The sequence below is a fragment of the Canis aureus genome, chromosome 23 (assembly GCF_053574225.1).
Source record: "Canis aureus isolate CA01 chromosome 23, VMU_Caureus_v.1.0, whole genome shotgun sequence".
In the NCBI taxonomy this organism is placed as follows: Eukaryota; Metazoa; Chordata; class Mammalia; order Carnivora; family Canidae; genus Canis; species Canis aureus.
Genome location: NC_135633.1, coordinates 23633006 through 23648040, shown reverse-complemented (window position 1 = coordinate 23648040; position 15035 = coordinate 23633006). Strand labels below are relative to the sequence as shown.

Below are 15035 nucleotides of genomic sequence, written 5' to 3'. Positions count from 1 at the left end.
AAGCCCAGTGCCAGGAAAGGGGATGGAGACTAAATATATATTTCTTTTTATAAGTCACAATATCACACAAGAAAAGTAATATGATAAAGGAGTTATCATCAAGTAAGTAAAGTATAACATTTATATTTGCTTTCTATCAATCACTGAATGTTTTTTAAAAGTTTTTATTTCAATTCCAGTTAACATGCAGTGTAATGTTAGTTTCAGGTGTACAATACAGTGATTCAACACTTCTGTACAACACCTGTTGACTCATCACAGCAAGCACTCTCCTTACTCCCTATCACCTACTTAACCCATCTCTTCCACCTACCTCCACTCTGGTAACCATCAATTCTCTGTAGTTAAGAGAACTTGGTTTCTCTCACTCTTTTTTCCCCTATGATCATTGGTTTTGTTTCTTAAATTCCACATATGAGGGAAATCATATGGTATTTGTCTTTCTCTGACTTATCTCACTTAGCAAAATGCTCTGTAGCTTCATTTACATTGTTGCAAATGGCAAAATTTCATTCCTTTTAATGGCTGAGTAATATTTCATTATATACATATACCACATCTTCTTTATCCATTCTGAATGATTTTTAAGGAAATGCTGATATTTCTAACTTATAAGATCTTTTTCCCTCTCAGCTTCTATTATTTCTGGCAACTTGTGCACATAAGTATTAGCAATAATGTTCACATATTTCACTATTTTCACCATGACATACTCCCGGATACCACAGGGAGGTGTCAATGGAAATTATTTTTCACAACAATGTTTATTGCTTTCACAGTTATCTATTGTGACTGTAGTCCACTTATTAGTATTGTTGCAGCATCACTGGTAATGAGATATGTCCTTCCATTATTTTTTTTCTTTCATATAAGAATTATCTCACCAAAAACTCCTTTTTATACCCACATACATGTATTCCATGGGACCATGAAACAGCTACTTATCTGATATTTTTCAAGAAATTGGCATTGAGAGAAAAAAAGAAATAGAGACTTCTACTACTTCATAAAGGATTTCTTTTTTCCAGCATGTATGGAAGTTTAGATCTGAGGAAATCTCTGTGGGAGCAGCTGGGATCAGTGTTGAGGCATGGACAGACTAAAGCAAAATGTGAAACGTTTAAAATATTAGGGAGCAATTAATGAAACTGAGACCAAAGGGAGAAAAAAGAAAGGTTTTGTCAAATTGATTTGAATTCCCCTAAAAGGAAAATGAGTCAAATCTGGAAAGACTGTAGGACTAGGGAGGTATTAAGAGCTGGGCATTGTACCTAAAGGTGCTTCGGGATCCAAATCATAGCTAATCACTCATTGTACAGCATAAAAATATCAAAAAGCAAAAGTAAGGAGTCTACCATGCAAAATAGGATATGTAATCTTAACAAAAGCTCAAGGAGTTTAATGATCTGCTGATATTTAACCACTGGGAAGAAAATATAATTATGGTAACCTAGCTTCAGAGCAGGTCTAAACTAACCAGATTCTGCTTTTTTTTTTTTAATACACCATCCTTTTTTAAACTGTACATTCTTCTTGAATTTGGTACCTCTGCAATCTTCTCTTTTCTCCTATTTCATACTTCCTAATCCACAAATCTACCTAAATAAGTGAGCACTAATAATTTAGAGAATGAATTTCATCTGGCCATATCTGTAAGACAAACACCCTCTTCAAATTTCCTCTAAGGTCCACTTTTTGTGCCCTGAAAATCAGTAGTTTGTTCAATATTTTGATAAATAAAAATAAATATTTGATAAAAAAAAAATATAAGGAAGACAAACTCTTCTAACAAACCTCTTTGAGAACCAATGCCAACAACTCTGAGATAAATAATGCCCTCCCTTACACCAGGAGTAATGTGGTTAAAACTGAAGGCTCTCATAGGATTATAAACTAATGCACACACGGTGACATAAATAGGATTTCTTCTGGGCATCAACACCAGAAGAATTTCCAACTGCAATGAATTTGAGTTTGCCTCTAGGTAAAGAAGGAACACCTAATGATGGCTTTTCAGGCAAACGGGGCTAGAACTTAAGAAATATAAAATCAGTCTTCTCAGTTTCATGGTTTTCATTTCCACAAGAGTTAAGGCAGGGATTCCAAAATTTTCCCATTTTTTAGCTCTGGTTATGGTCTACAGGATTGTTTGCTTCTGCCATTCAAACGTGTACTTTTGAACTTCATCATAACATTCTGGCCATCTGCTGTCCTAAGACCTGAACTTACCCGTCCAATGCTCAGTATAGTAGAATGATAGTAAAGGATGAAGCCTTTCCACTTCTCATTCAAATTTTCTTCTGAAGGTGTCAGAACCTGCAGCAAGAAGACAATACCAACCTCCATGGCATCTATCAATACATCATATTTGAACCCCGAAACAGTAATCTTGATTGGAATTCCTGGACTAGAACATGTGCAGTTTTGGATTGGGTTTCCTTTCCTTGCTGTGTGCCTAGTGGCTCTTTTGGGAAATATCGTTTTACTAATCATCATTCCTACAGAACACAGCCTGCATCAGCCCATGTACATCTTCCTGGCAGTGCTGGCAGCCACCGACATAGGACTCTGTGCAGCCATTGCTCCCAAGATGTTGGCCATCTTCTGGTTCAGATCTTGCTCCATGGCCTTTGACACCTGCCTAGCCCAGTTGTTCTTCATTCATGCCTTGCAGTGCATGGAGTCTGGCATTCTGTTGGCCATGGCTTTTGACCGCTATGTTGCCATCTGTGATCCACTGAGACACACATCCATCCTCACATCTTCCATTCTGTGTCGCATGATAGTAATAGTGGCAATTCGAGCTACAGTGCTGGTTGGTCTGTTACCCATTCTAATCAAAAGATTGCATGTTTTTCATTCCATTGTGATTGCTCACTCTTACTGTGAGCACATGGCTGTAGTCAAGCTAGCTGCAGAAGATGCCCAAGTCAATAAAGCATGTGGTCTTTTTGTGGGTTTTACCATACTGGGATTTGACATGATTTTTATCCTCATTTCCTATATCCTTATTTTCCAGGCAGTTTTTCATCTACGCCAAAAGGAGGCACGGCTCAAAGCATTTAACACATGTACAGCTCATATTTTTGTTTTTCTTGAGTTTTATATTCTTGCCTTCTTCTCCTTCTTCAGCCACCGTTTTGGACATGTTGCTCCCCCTACCCACATTCTTCTGTCTACTATCTACCTCCTTGTGCCACCTGCACTCAACCCTATTGTCTATGGTGTAAAAAACAAGGTAATTCGTAAGCGTGTGGCACAGATTTTTCTTCTGAGTCATATATCCCACCAGTGATCTATCAAATGTTTGTGGTCATGTAGACAATACTTTCGTTTCGTAGAGATGGAGTTTGGACTCTGTGTATTAATCGTTGGGAATTCACATGCTCTATCTTAAAGGCTTTTATTTTCAAAACCACAGCTAGGTTGACATAAAAGTCATCCAAATTAACAGTGATGACACTTGTTCTTTAACTGTAATGCATTTGACTTCTAATCCAATCTTTATCATTTCCTTCCTTTACTTTCTTTTGTGTTTCATTTGCAGTTCTTTTTACTCCTTCATTAAGGAAGCTTTGATTATTGGTTTCAAGCTTTTCCCTTTTGGAATAAATGTATTTTCAAGTATGGATTTATTTTAACCATTGCTTTTTTTTTTGTATTCCATACATTTTGATATTCTGTGTTTTCATTTGTTCAATTAAGAATAAGACTAATATTCATTATGTTTCTATGTTACCCATCAAACACTGAGATAAAGTCATACATATATGGTCAATTGATTTTTGAAGATGATATGTAAGCAATGCAATGGGAATTAGAAAGTCTTCCTGAAATGGAAAGCTGTAACAACTAAATAATTGTATGAGAAAATGAACTTTAATGACTACCTATATTCCAGAGCAAAATTAACTTAAGATGAATCATAGACCTAAGCAATACAGAAAAAAACTATAAAACTCAGGTCTGCAAACCAGGCCTCATTAGAAAAGGAACAGCCTTGGATTACTGAAAGACAGGAAAGTGGCTGTGATACTGCTCCAGTGGAACTTGCCAGAGATCCACCTTCCAAGATGCCAGAAAAAGCTGTTCATGGGTTTCTGAAGGACCGCTAGCCACTGGATGCTGCTTGCTTCATTTACTACAGCTTTGGGCCCTAGAAAATTTGCAAGAGTTGCAGAAGCCCACTGTAGACTAGAGATGGCATACAAAATGCACGGAGTCTAGGGACTGACCAGCCACTAGGAACCAGGAAGCAAAACCCTCTCCTCTTGCAGTGCCTTACCAGTGCCCTCCATTGACAAAGTTCAGCATTGCAACCATCTCAGAGAGTAAAAGTACTCAGAGGGCCAAGGTGTATATTCAGAGAGAAGGCAAAAAGTGAACTTGGAGCTGAGAGGCAATCATTCATTAACCAGCACAACTTGCATGGCAAATAATAAATAAAGTTGTTGGTACATGTACTGGGAACACAATATGCAAATAGGACCAGTCGGCCATTCATCTTCAGTGTTAGTTCCCACAACAGTCCTCACCTATAGAGCTGACAAATATATATTCTCTTTGACATCTGCTAAAGAAGAAAACAATACCATAGGACAAGATGAGCAAACAGAAGTTCACCTGACTCTGATATTGTTGACAGAAGTAGGGTAAGAAAGCACAGACCAGTGTAAATACTAAGCTCTCCTAAAGTCAAACATGAAAGTATTTTTAAGAGCTGAGATGCCAAGGGCTATAGGCCAGCTATATTTCTAATTGGCTATCCACTATGAAAATTAAACTTGTGGGTTGATGTGAATGATACTCCTACCTTGCTAATTACTGGATATTTATTTTTTTTAATGAAGGTTGTGTACAGAACTTTTAAACCTCTTTTTCTGCACATATTGATAGGAATTTTTCCTTCTGGTTAAATCTCTTATTAAAATATCCAGAGCAAGTTCTTCTTGCCACCTCATATACTACCTACTACAAACCATTCGTTTTCTCTGGACATTTGCAGTCACAATGTAGAACGTTGTATTATCATTTCCTAATGTTTACTAAACTTTCCAAATAATGTCATCCATATTTGTCCTCTCCCTGTGAGGACTATTGTGAGCATTATTATTCCATATTAATCACATCATGTGACTTTCTTTTGTCAAGGAGATGTAAATAGACTTGTGTCACTTGTGAACTAATGATTTAAAATTCATTATTTACTTTCATAGTGTCTTTTTCTCAGTGACAGAACAATAGCAGTGGTTCACAAAGGGGCTCCACTTTTAGCTGAAACCTCAGGTTAAAGTGGCAAAACTGACACATAAGCAAGAATATACTTTTGTTATTATGAGTTCCTGAGGTTTAGGGAATTTATATTATTACAACATTATGTAGTCTGTGTTAATTGATACAGATTATACATTGTTCCCTGTCTCAACCATTTTCCATTTAGGCTAATTACCAAAGGAATAGCCAGACATCTTACTTAAATACAGTTCAGAACATTAATACTCCTCTACTAGAAAACCAACCTAAATTTCTCTCCCTCCCTCCTTCCCTCCGTTCCTCCGTCCCTCCCTCTCTCTTGAACCTAAGTGTTACAATTGCTACAAGGGCATATATTCTCTGTACCACTACGATCTTTCAGAAATTATCTCTCGGGAACAGTTGGGTGGCTCAGTGGTTGAGCATTTACCTTTGACTCAGGTTGTGATCCAGAGTGCCTGGGATCAAGTCCTCCATTAGGCTCCCTGCATGGAGCCTGCTTCTCTCTCTGCCTGTGTCTCTGCCTTTCTTTCTGTATCTCTCATGAGTAAATAAATAAAATCTAAAAAAAAAAAGAAAAAGAAAAAGAAAAAAAAGAAATTGTCTTTTATAAGCTTATTCTTGCTTACTCCTTTCCAGTTACCTACACTTAGTATGTTCAACTTCAGTGTCTTTGGATTTTCTTTTCCTTGACTGCAACACCATAGCCAATATCCATGAGGCCCTTACTTACCCTATACTGGAACACACTATTGCAACTTACATGTGCTCTAATCCCTGTGTATATTCTTATTTACACATGTGTGTACACCCACATATGATTCAAAAAGAGAGAGATTCAGAAGAGTTGTTCCTAGAGTTTTAACCCTCAGCACTAGGAGAACCTAACATATATTTTGAAAATTAATTCACAAATGAAGGAATGGTGAGAGAATTAAAAAGTGAAGCATTTGACAATGTGGGCATAAAATAAACATAATAAATAATTTCAAATTTAGGTGTTATCCATGTAAAAAAATATGAGCATGTTAACTTCTGTGGAGACAAGGAGGTACTTGCTCAGGTTGCTAATATAAACATGGATGCCTTTAACAAAGTAAGGTAGAATATTTACTAGAAAGGAGACAATATAATGCTGTGATGAAAACAAGAGCAATTGGGAAATGAAAACTTTTATTCTCTGGAGACCTTTTAGTTTCCAAAGAGGTTATTTTCTTCTATAAGAGTTGGATAGACTTGCCTGCTTAAGGAAGGAACAAATAGAGAAGAATTACTTGAAGATACAGAAGAAGATGCAGTTGATGGGGAACTGACCATGAAGTAATTCATAAAGAGAAAATGAAAATTAAGGAAGAAGAAGATATCATGGGGACAAAATAAAGATGATATTTGCAGAACAGAATTTAAAAGGTGAGTAAGAAGGAAAACAAATGCAATAAACTTAAAAGTCAAATTTGTGGAAACTGATTGGCCACAGGTCTGGTAGGGGGAAAATAAGGACATAAAATATATGAAAATATTTTACCCATCTATTTTACTTCTAGTAAATATTGAGTATATTTTTTTCTGAGATATACTGCCATAGATTACTTACACAATCCCAGAAGTCTGATCATATACCCAACAACTGAGACATCAACCTGGTGGTTATAGTTAGGGAGTTGGCTCATACCCAGTCGAACATCTTCTAGAACAATTTTCTTTTTTTACATTTTCCCAGATTGGTTGAGGTATAATTTGCAAATGAAATTGTAAGTACAATGTGATGTACAACATGATGATTTGATATATGTATATGTTGTGAAAGGATTTTGCCCATCAAATTAATACACATCTATCATCTCAGATATACACTTTCTTGTTGTTGTTGTTGTTGAGGACATTGAAATTCTACTCTCTTGGCAAATTTCATTTACACAATATAGTGTTACATGACCTTAGGTATAATAAACACCACATTATCAAACATGCAGCATGGAAGGAAGACAAATCTTAATAAGGGAGGACACTTCACATAGGAATTTTATTTCCCACTTTTAAGAGAAAGAAGGAAGATCTCTCCCTGACGTGGCAACAACACACTCCATTCTCAGCCAATGAGAAACCATCACAACCTCGAACTCTTGTTCTTCTCCAACAACTTTTGTTCAAAACAACCCTCCCCAATTTTCTCCTAAAAAATTAATAATAGCTAACCTTCCCTTTGTCTCTTCAAACTTGTCAATGGTTTACCATAGTTTGCTTGTCCTGAATCAAAGGTCCTCTGCTATTCCTGAATAAATTTATTTTGCTAGTAAGATAACTGGCTATTTTATGTCTAAGGCTGACAGAGTAAAGAAGAGGAAACTGTTTTCAGCTGTAGTAACATTGTATTTATAAAGATAAACATCTTTTCTGTTCCTTTAAGCCACAAGTCTAGCCATAGGCCAGAAAGTGAACTAAATTGCTGTCTTTTGTCTTCAATTTACAAATTTTCCATTTCTTAGATTTTTAAAAAATATTTTACTTATTTATTTGAGAGAATACGGGGTAGGGGCTGAGAGGGAAGCAGACTCTCCACTGAATGCAAAGCCCCACATAGGGCTGGACCCCAGGACGCCAAGTTCAGGACCTCTGCCAAAGGCAATCAACTGAGCCACCCAAGTGCCTCCATTTCTTAGATGTTTTTTTTCCCTCACATTCCTAATGATCTCAGATTTACCATGATCTGAAAGTGACCTGTAATTTGAGATTTCCTGTTTTCATTCCTTGAAAATAACTTTGTGTGCAGCAACAGTGCTTTCTGGCTTTGTGCCTCAGGCAAGGGATAGTTTCTTCTCCAAAACAGAGCTGAGTTTCAGACATGTGATGAGCTCTCCAGGGCCATGTCTGAAAATTGCCTTGGGATCCCTCAGATTCAAAGGCCGAGAAAAGCAACAGCTAAAGACATATGATAAAAGACACTTAGCTATTAGCACCACCGTTTCAAATCCGAAGTCTGGCAGGAAAAACAAAAACTGTTCCATCCATTGATCTCACATTCTATCAGCTATCTGTTTCTTTTTTTTTAATTTTTTTTATTTATTTATAATAGGCACACAGTGAGAGAGAGAGAGGCAGAGACACAGGCAGAGGGAGAAGCAGGCTCCATGCACTGGGAACCCGACGTGGGATTCGATCCCGCGTCTCCAGGATCGCGCCCTGGGCCAAAGGCAGGCGCTAAACCGCTGCGCCACCCAGGGATCCCAGCTATCTGTTTCTCAGAGTGAGTTACTCCTCCATGCATTGGGACCTGGGTATGGCTCTGTGTTTCTAATTGCAACACATTTTAAGACATAAGGAAAGGATAGTGAATTACATCTTGCATCTCTCAGTAACATGCTTTCCCTTTGGCACGTCACTTTATTTTTTCTGACCCAAGTATATTTATCAATAATATGAGGGATGGACTAGATCCAGTCATTTAGAGGTGGAAGAGATGCAAGGATAATAGCATCTTTTTAATCACATGTGAGTGAAATTATGAACTGACATCCCAGTTAATTTGATGCAGGGCAAGGAAAATAAGGTTTTCAGGCTCCTACTCAAATGCTGTCTACAAAGTAGTCCTAACATTGCTTGGTTTGTCAAAAAGACGACAGTTCTGTGTTTTGGAATGGGGTGTGTGTGTGTGTGTGTGTGTGTGCAGTTGGAGCCGGAGAACCTATAAGATGTGGGAGAGAAGATCAAAGATAGGACCATCCTATTTATTGCCTTTACTAGTTTTGCTATTTGGGCTTATTGCCACTGTAATTACAGCTCATATCCCATTCCCTGAAATATAGTTTTCTCTTTATTTGGGGCATCAAAATCTTATATTTTTGTCTCTTCTCTCTTATACTTTACCCTGCCTCCATATAAGGTATCTTTCCTTTGTCACTCCTATTTCACTCAGTGACCAGGAATGAACATTTTCTGATCTGATTATTATAGAAAAACATACGCATATGCATATCTTGCATAAGATATACGTCTCTGGTCTTAGAAGCTATTAGAGACTGGCTTTCCTACTCATGTGTTTTTCAATGACCTAATAAGACTTTAAAGCAGACCATGATTATTCCTCAGTGAAGTGGGCAAATCAATTTAAATCAGTGAGATGTATGGCTCCACCAAAGTCTGCACCTGATTGCAAAGTTATTTTTCTTTTGTAACAGTGGTCATCTCATCTGCTTCCATAAATGTCCAGTCTTGTGGATCCAATTGGGGAAGGTCATTCCACTCCAGAAAATTCAACATCTCATGAATTTTTAATCAATTCTTTCTTCAGGAAATTTTCGCATTTCTCTATTTTTGTTTTACATTTTGTTTTGTCTTTTTCAAGAAGACAGTGATGTGTCTGACTTTAAAGAAGTTCTCTACAGGTTCTGAAAGGCACTAACTACCAAACATTGAGTGACTACTTTCTTCCATACTTGGTGTTGAGTTTTTCACATATAAAGTAACACAGTCCTCCCAATAATTCAATGAGTTAACTGCTATTATTACTCCCATTTATAGTAGAGTAAACTTAAGGAACTGGGGTGAGATTCCATGTAAGGTTAGTCCTTGAGCCAGCAATAGATGATATGTCATATTTCTAAATTCCTATCCGATGATTTTACATAGTTTTTTAAAAAATCTTTTTGTGAGGTTATCAGTCTGAAGCAGTGACAAAAAGAAACAGAGGAGAGCTAAGGAAAACAGAGGTAATCATATCAATAGGTCCTACAGACAGGAGACACAGATACCTTACATGGCCACACAGAAAATCACCAGGGTGATCAGGAGGCAGAGGAGAGCAGAAGGTGGGGAGGGTGGGGCAGAGCCTTTAGGTGCTTATGCTGTGGCCTTTATTGGGATCTCCATAGGAAAGGAAGTCAGGGAGGTATGAACAGTTTAGAATTGGCTACTTTGAAAAATTCTGGTGGATCTTCAGGTAGAAGTATACGTCTAGTTTCCTGCTATTTAGCCCCATGATGATTAAGGCATAGGAATGTTGCTTTCAGGTATAAAAGGGCCAGAGAAAAGAGGTGAGGACTGCTTAGTTTGTCTATCAGAGGCATGCTCTTGACTGGGCCCTTTGTTATCTTTCAGAATTAACTGGCCCACCCTGAGAGGGGTGGGTATCCCCCGGCTAGAAGGGTTTTGTAAAATGCCAAAGCATCATTATACGCAAAAATTTACCTATATATAGTAATATATATAAAGCACTATATATAATATATATTGTACTGTATAAATTTTACTTTATTTTATTTAAAGGTTTTATTTATATATTCATGAGACACACAGAGAGAGAGGCAGAGACATAGGCAGAGGGAGAAGCAGGCTCCTTGCAGGGAGCCTGAGGTGGGATTCCATCCCGGGACCCTGGGATCATGACCTGAACCAAAGGCAGACACTCAACCACTGAGCCACCCAAATGCCTCAAATTTTATTTTTACTATATATATATTATATATTTGGACATCCATATATTTATATAAAATATATATGATATACAAATGTATATATACATTTATCCTTACATTGTCAGACACTTATAAATATATCTAGGATATATTATCTTTTACAGTTCCTTTAGAGTCTGCCTTTATCTTCCCATGCCACCTTAATAAGATATATTCATGTTTATCAGCAATCATTTCTAGGGAATCCACTTGCTCACCTAATCTTATTTATTTAGGCATTATAGGGAATTTCTTTTCATAAAATTTCTAATTATTTTAATATACAGCTCTTTATTCCCTTGGTCATAGTCCATTGATATATGTAGCTACAGATCATATAACTATCTTCTACTCTCAATCAACTAGTATTCTAGATTTTACTGCATTAGGGACTTCCTACTTATATCCATATACATATTCCTACTGACTATGAACCAACCTAGTTTTTTCTATAATTTTACAGCAGTAATCCGTCCAGCTTCCCTTCAAAGAAAAATACATAAAATCCTAGTCAGAGTGATATTCCCTATTTGACAATTTGGCTATGACAAAATCATAAGGAAAACAAAATGAAACTTTGTGATGACTTTAAACTCGAATGGTTAATGAAAAAGTTAAAAAAAAAAAGGTACATAAAGTTATCTCAGAGTTTACTGAATAAATTTATAAAGAGAGAGAGCAGCTAAATTATAAAATTTCAGAAGTTTGGGGTGAGAGTGAGGTGGGATACTGTAATCAAAAGTAGAAAATTATTTTATTGGTCAACTGACACCAGTATAATGAATGAAAGCACCTAGGTTTAGGTCAAGCTCCATTATGGACAGTATAGTGGCTCATTGACTTTTTGCATCTGAAACACATTAATGTCATCAAAACATTTAAAACATTAAAACATTGAAACATTTAAGCTACACTGGTTTTCCAATACATCTGTATTTGTATGTTACCATCCTATTCTAATTTATGGTACTTCTTTATTAAATTGACTTCCTTTCAGTCTTCTCAACTTTCTGTCTCCTCTAAGATCTGTGAATACTTACATCACCATCTATCTCATCCTGCTTACATATCCACTTTGAAAGCTAACTATCCAGAATTATCCCAGGAAGTCAAATATGCTCTGCCTCTACTGATATATATATATATATATGTGCTACCAAAGCGAGCACTCTGCCTCTACTGATAAAAGAACAGCTACTCCACTTCAGTTCCAAGAACTGGATAATGGGTCTGTACATAATCAACTCAATCAACATTTGCCGAGAGAACAAATCCTTTCACTCCCCCATCTGAGAATAACTTTCTAAGATTTGTAGGGAGGTATTTTACTCCCTAAACCAGAGAAAATGAGAAGACTGGGAAGGGCTGCCACTTTCTGGAGATTCTGAGCTTTAACAAAATGGACAGGGCTACAGGATTGAGAATGGATTATATGACTTCAAGTGCCCCAAAGGATTTCTCCTAATCTGAAATGTTCCTGGAATTTGGAGATGGATATAGACAAAAACGTTGATGCTGTCATCTGTAGCACCATCTGAGGACACTTCAGAATGTAGCAAGATCAATGCTTTTAGAATCATAAATTCCATTTCTACAATTTTCTCATGCACAATTACTCACATTGGCTCTGGGAAAAGATATTCAAAATAGGAAATATCCTATTTAATACTGACTTAAGTTGATTACCAAAGATTCAAAGTCATGTGACCACATTTTCATCCATGTTTTACATGTTATAGAAGAAGTGATAAAAATTTCCTTGTTCCCTTTCATCTATAATTTTTCTCTGAATTGATATCAGAATCAGTGGTGAGGAAAGGATTTATTGACCTGATGGGATCTATAAACATGTCGTATTTGAACCCAAAGACAGTGACCCTGATTGGGATCCCTGGACTAGAGCATGTGCAGTTTTGGATTGGATTTCCTTTCCTTGGAGTGTGCCTGGTGGCTCTGCTGGGGAACATCTTCTTGTTAATCATCATCCCTACAGAACGTCGTCTTCACCAACCCATGTACATCTTCCTGGCAGTTTTGGCAGCCACTGACCTAGGCCTCTGTGTAGCCATTGCTCCCAAGATGTTGGCCATCTTCTGGTTTGGCTCTTACTCCATGGCTTTTGATGCTTGCCTCACCCAGCTCTTCTTCATCCATGCCTTGCAGGGCATGGAATCTGGTATCCTGTTGGCCATGGCCTTTGACCGCTATGTTGCCATCTGTGATCCCTTGAGACACACATCCATTCTTACACCTCTCTTTCTAGTTCAAATGGTACTGATGGTGGCCATCCGGGCAACGGTGCTAGTTGGAATTTTACCCATTCTACTTAAACGCTTGCAACTTTTCCATTCTGTGGTTATTGTTCATTCCTACTGTGAACACATGGCTGTGGTCAAGCTGGTTGCAGAAGATGTCCATATTAACAAATCATATGGGCTCTTTGTAGCCTTTGCAATTCTAGGTTTTGATATGATCTTTGTCTTCATCTCCTACATTTTGATTTTTCAGGCTGTTTTTCGTCTTCCCCAGAAAGAGGCAAGACTCAAAGCATTCAATACTTGTACTGCCCATATTGCTGTCTTCCTGGAGTTTTATATCCTTGCCTTTTTTTCCTTCTTCAGCCACCGTTTTGGACATGTATCACCCTATGTTCATATTCTCTTGTCTACTATCTATCTGCTTGTGCCGCCTGCCCTTAACCCCATTATCTATGGTGTGAAGACCAAGGAGATCCGCATGCGGGTTGCTCAGATTTGTATTCTGAGGTCTGACAACGAGTAGTGATCCAAAAGTTCTATGACACAGGAAAAATGTGTATTTACCCATTTAAGATGCAAACTCCTTGTACTATGTCTATGCTGGTGAAACTTTTACCTAATAAGGATCTCTTCTAAAGAATTTATATTCTTTTTTTTTAAGAATTTATATTCTCCAAAGAACTCAAAATGTGAGAAAAACTTGAATGAAAAGTATAAACATATCTCATAAATTCCTATCATCTCTCCCATTTCTCTCTTTATATTTTCTTATTGTCTTCCTTCCTTTCATCATTCTTTCTTGTTTTTTTTAATCCTTCCTTGTTTACAGATCTCTTATATCTTTCTGTAATACGAAGAGGTAGTTTATCTTTTGATGTGTAACAGTGACAAAGACATATTCCATGATGTCAGAAAGCTCACAAAAAAAAGCTCACAATATAGTGATGATATAAAAATACTGAGTAAATATAATTTAATGTTATTTAAGCCATGGTAATAAAATAGAAAAAGATTTATTTTCACATGTGAAAAGCAACTAATTTAGATTTTAGAAAAAAAAATCAGGGAAGACCTTGTATAAGAAGTTATGGAAAATGTGAGGTTTGAATAATGCATTTTACTTAAAATGATGAAATGTTATTAACCAAGATTTCAAGTTTTTAAAACACTACCATTAGAACTCATGTAGGTGTAGAGAAGTATATGCAGATGTGTGTGAATCTAATCTCCTTAAGCAATGGATTCAGGAAAAAGCAGGCTCATCTGTGCCTTCATCAGTGATCAAAATATACAAATCATTCTAAAGTAGGGAATACTATATCAACATATCAATATCTGATACATGGTTTTATTTATTTGCATAAATGTAGTCCTTTTATTGGGTAAATAAATAACTCCACTCTCAGAGTTACCACTGATAAGCTAGCATTGCTAGTGATGGCCTTGGAAGGAGTTCATTTTCTGTATAGTGTGGCAACTCATTATGAACTTTTTTTTCCCCAAAAAGGTCATTAGGAGATACTTTGGAAAGTGTTGAAGCATAACCCATCAATTTGAGCAAGTTCTCTAATGAGGACATAAAACAGCTTCTTGCATCCCATTCTTATCCTTACCTTTCAAAAGGTCTGACAAGCTAGCATAGAAAATCCATAGGCTTTAAGTTTAGCCAAATCTATTCACCTTTCGATGGACACTGAGAGAAGATGTGGTATATATATACAATGGAATATTACTCAGCCATTAGAAATGACAAATACCCACTATTTGCTTCTACGTGGAGGGACCTGGAGGGTATTATGCTGAGTGAAATAAGTTGATCAGAAAAGGACAAATATTTTAATGGTCTCATTCATTTGGGGAATAAAAAATTTAGTGAAAGGGAATAAAGGGAAAGGAGAGAAAATGAGTGAAAATATCAGTGAGGGTGACAAAACATGAGAGACACCTAACTGTGGGAAATGAACAAGGGGTAGTGTAAGGGGAAGTGGGTGGGGGGTTGGGGTGACTGGGTGATGGGCACTGAGGGGGGCACTTGGTGGGATGAGCACTGGGTGTTATGCTATATGTTGGCAAA

At 37.0% G+C, this 15035-nt stretch overlaps 2 protein-coding genes across 2 annotated transcripts; both read left to right on the top strand.

The window, feature by feature from the left end:
• The first annotated feature begins 2344 nt into the window (after positions 1-2344).
• On the top strand, positions 2345-3295 carry LOC144295421 (olfactory receptor 52A1-like). The gene has a single exon (XM_077867815.1). The coding sequence runs from the start codon at positions 2345-2347 to the stop codon at positions 3293-3295; it is 951 nt and encodes a 316-aa protein (XP_077723941.1).
• A 9241-nt stretch (positions 3296-12536) lies between these two features.
• On the top strand, positions 12537-13484 carry LOC144295420 (olfactory receptor 52A1-like). Its single transcript, XM_077867814.1, has one exon. It carries the CDS (start codon positions 12537-12539, stop codon positions 13482-13484), a length of 948 nt encoding a protein of 315 aa, XP_077723940.1.
• The last annotated feature ends 1551 nt before the right edge of the window (positions 13485-15035 follow it).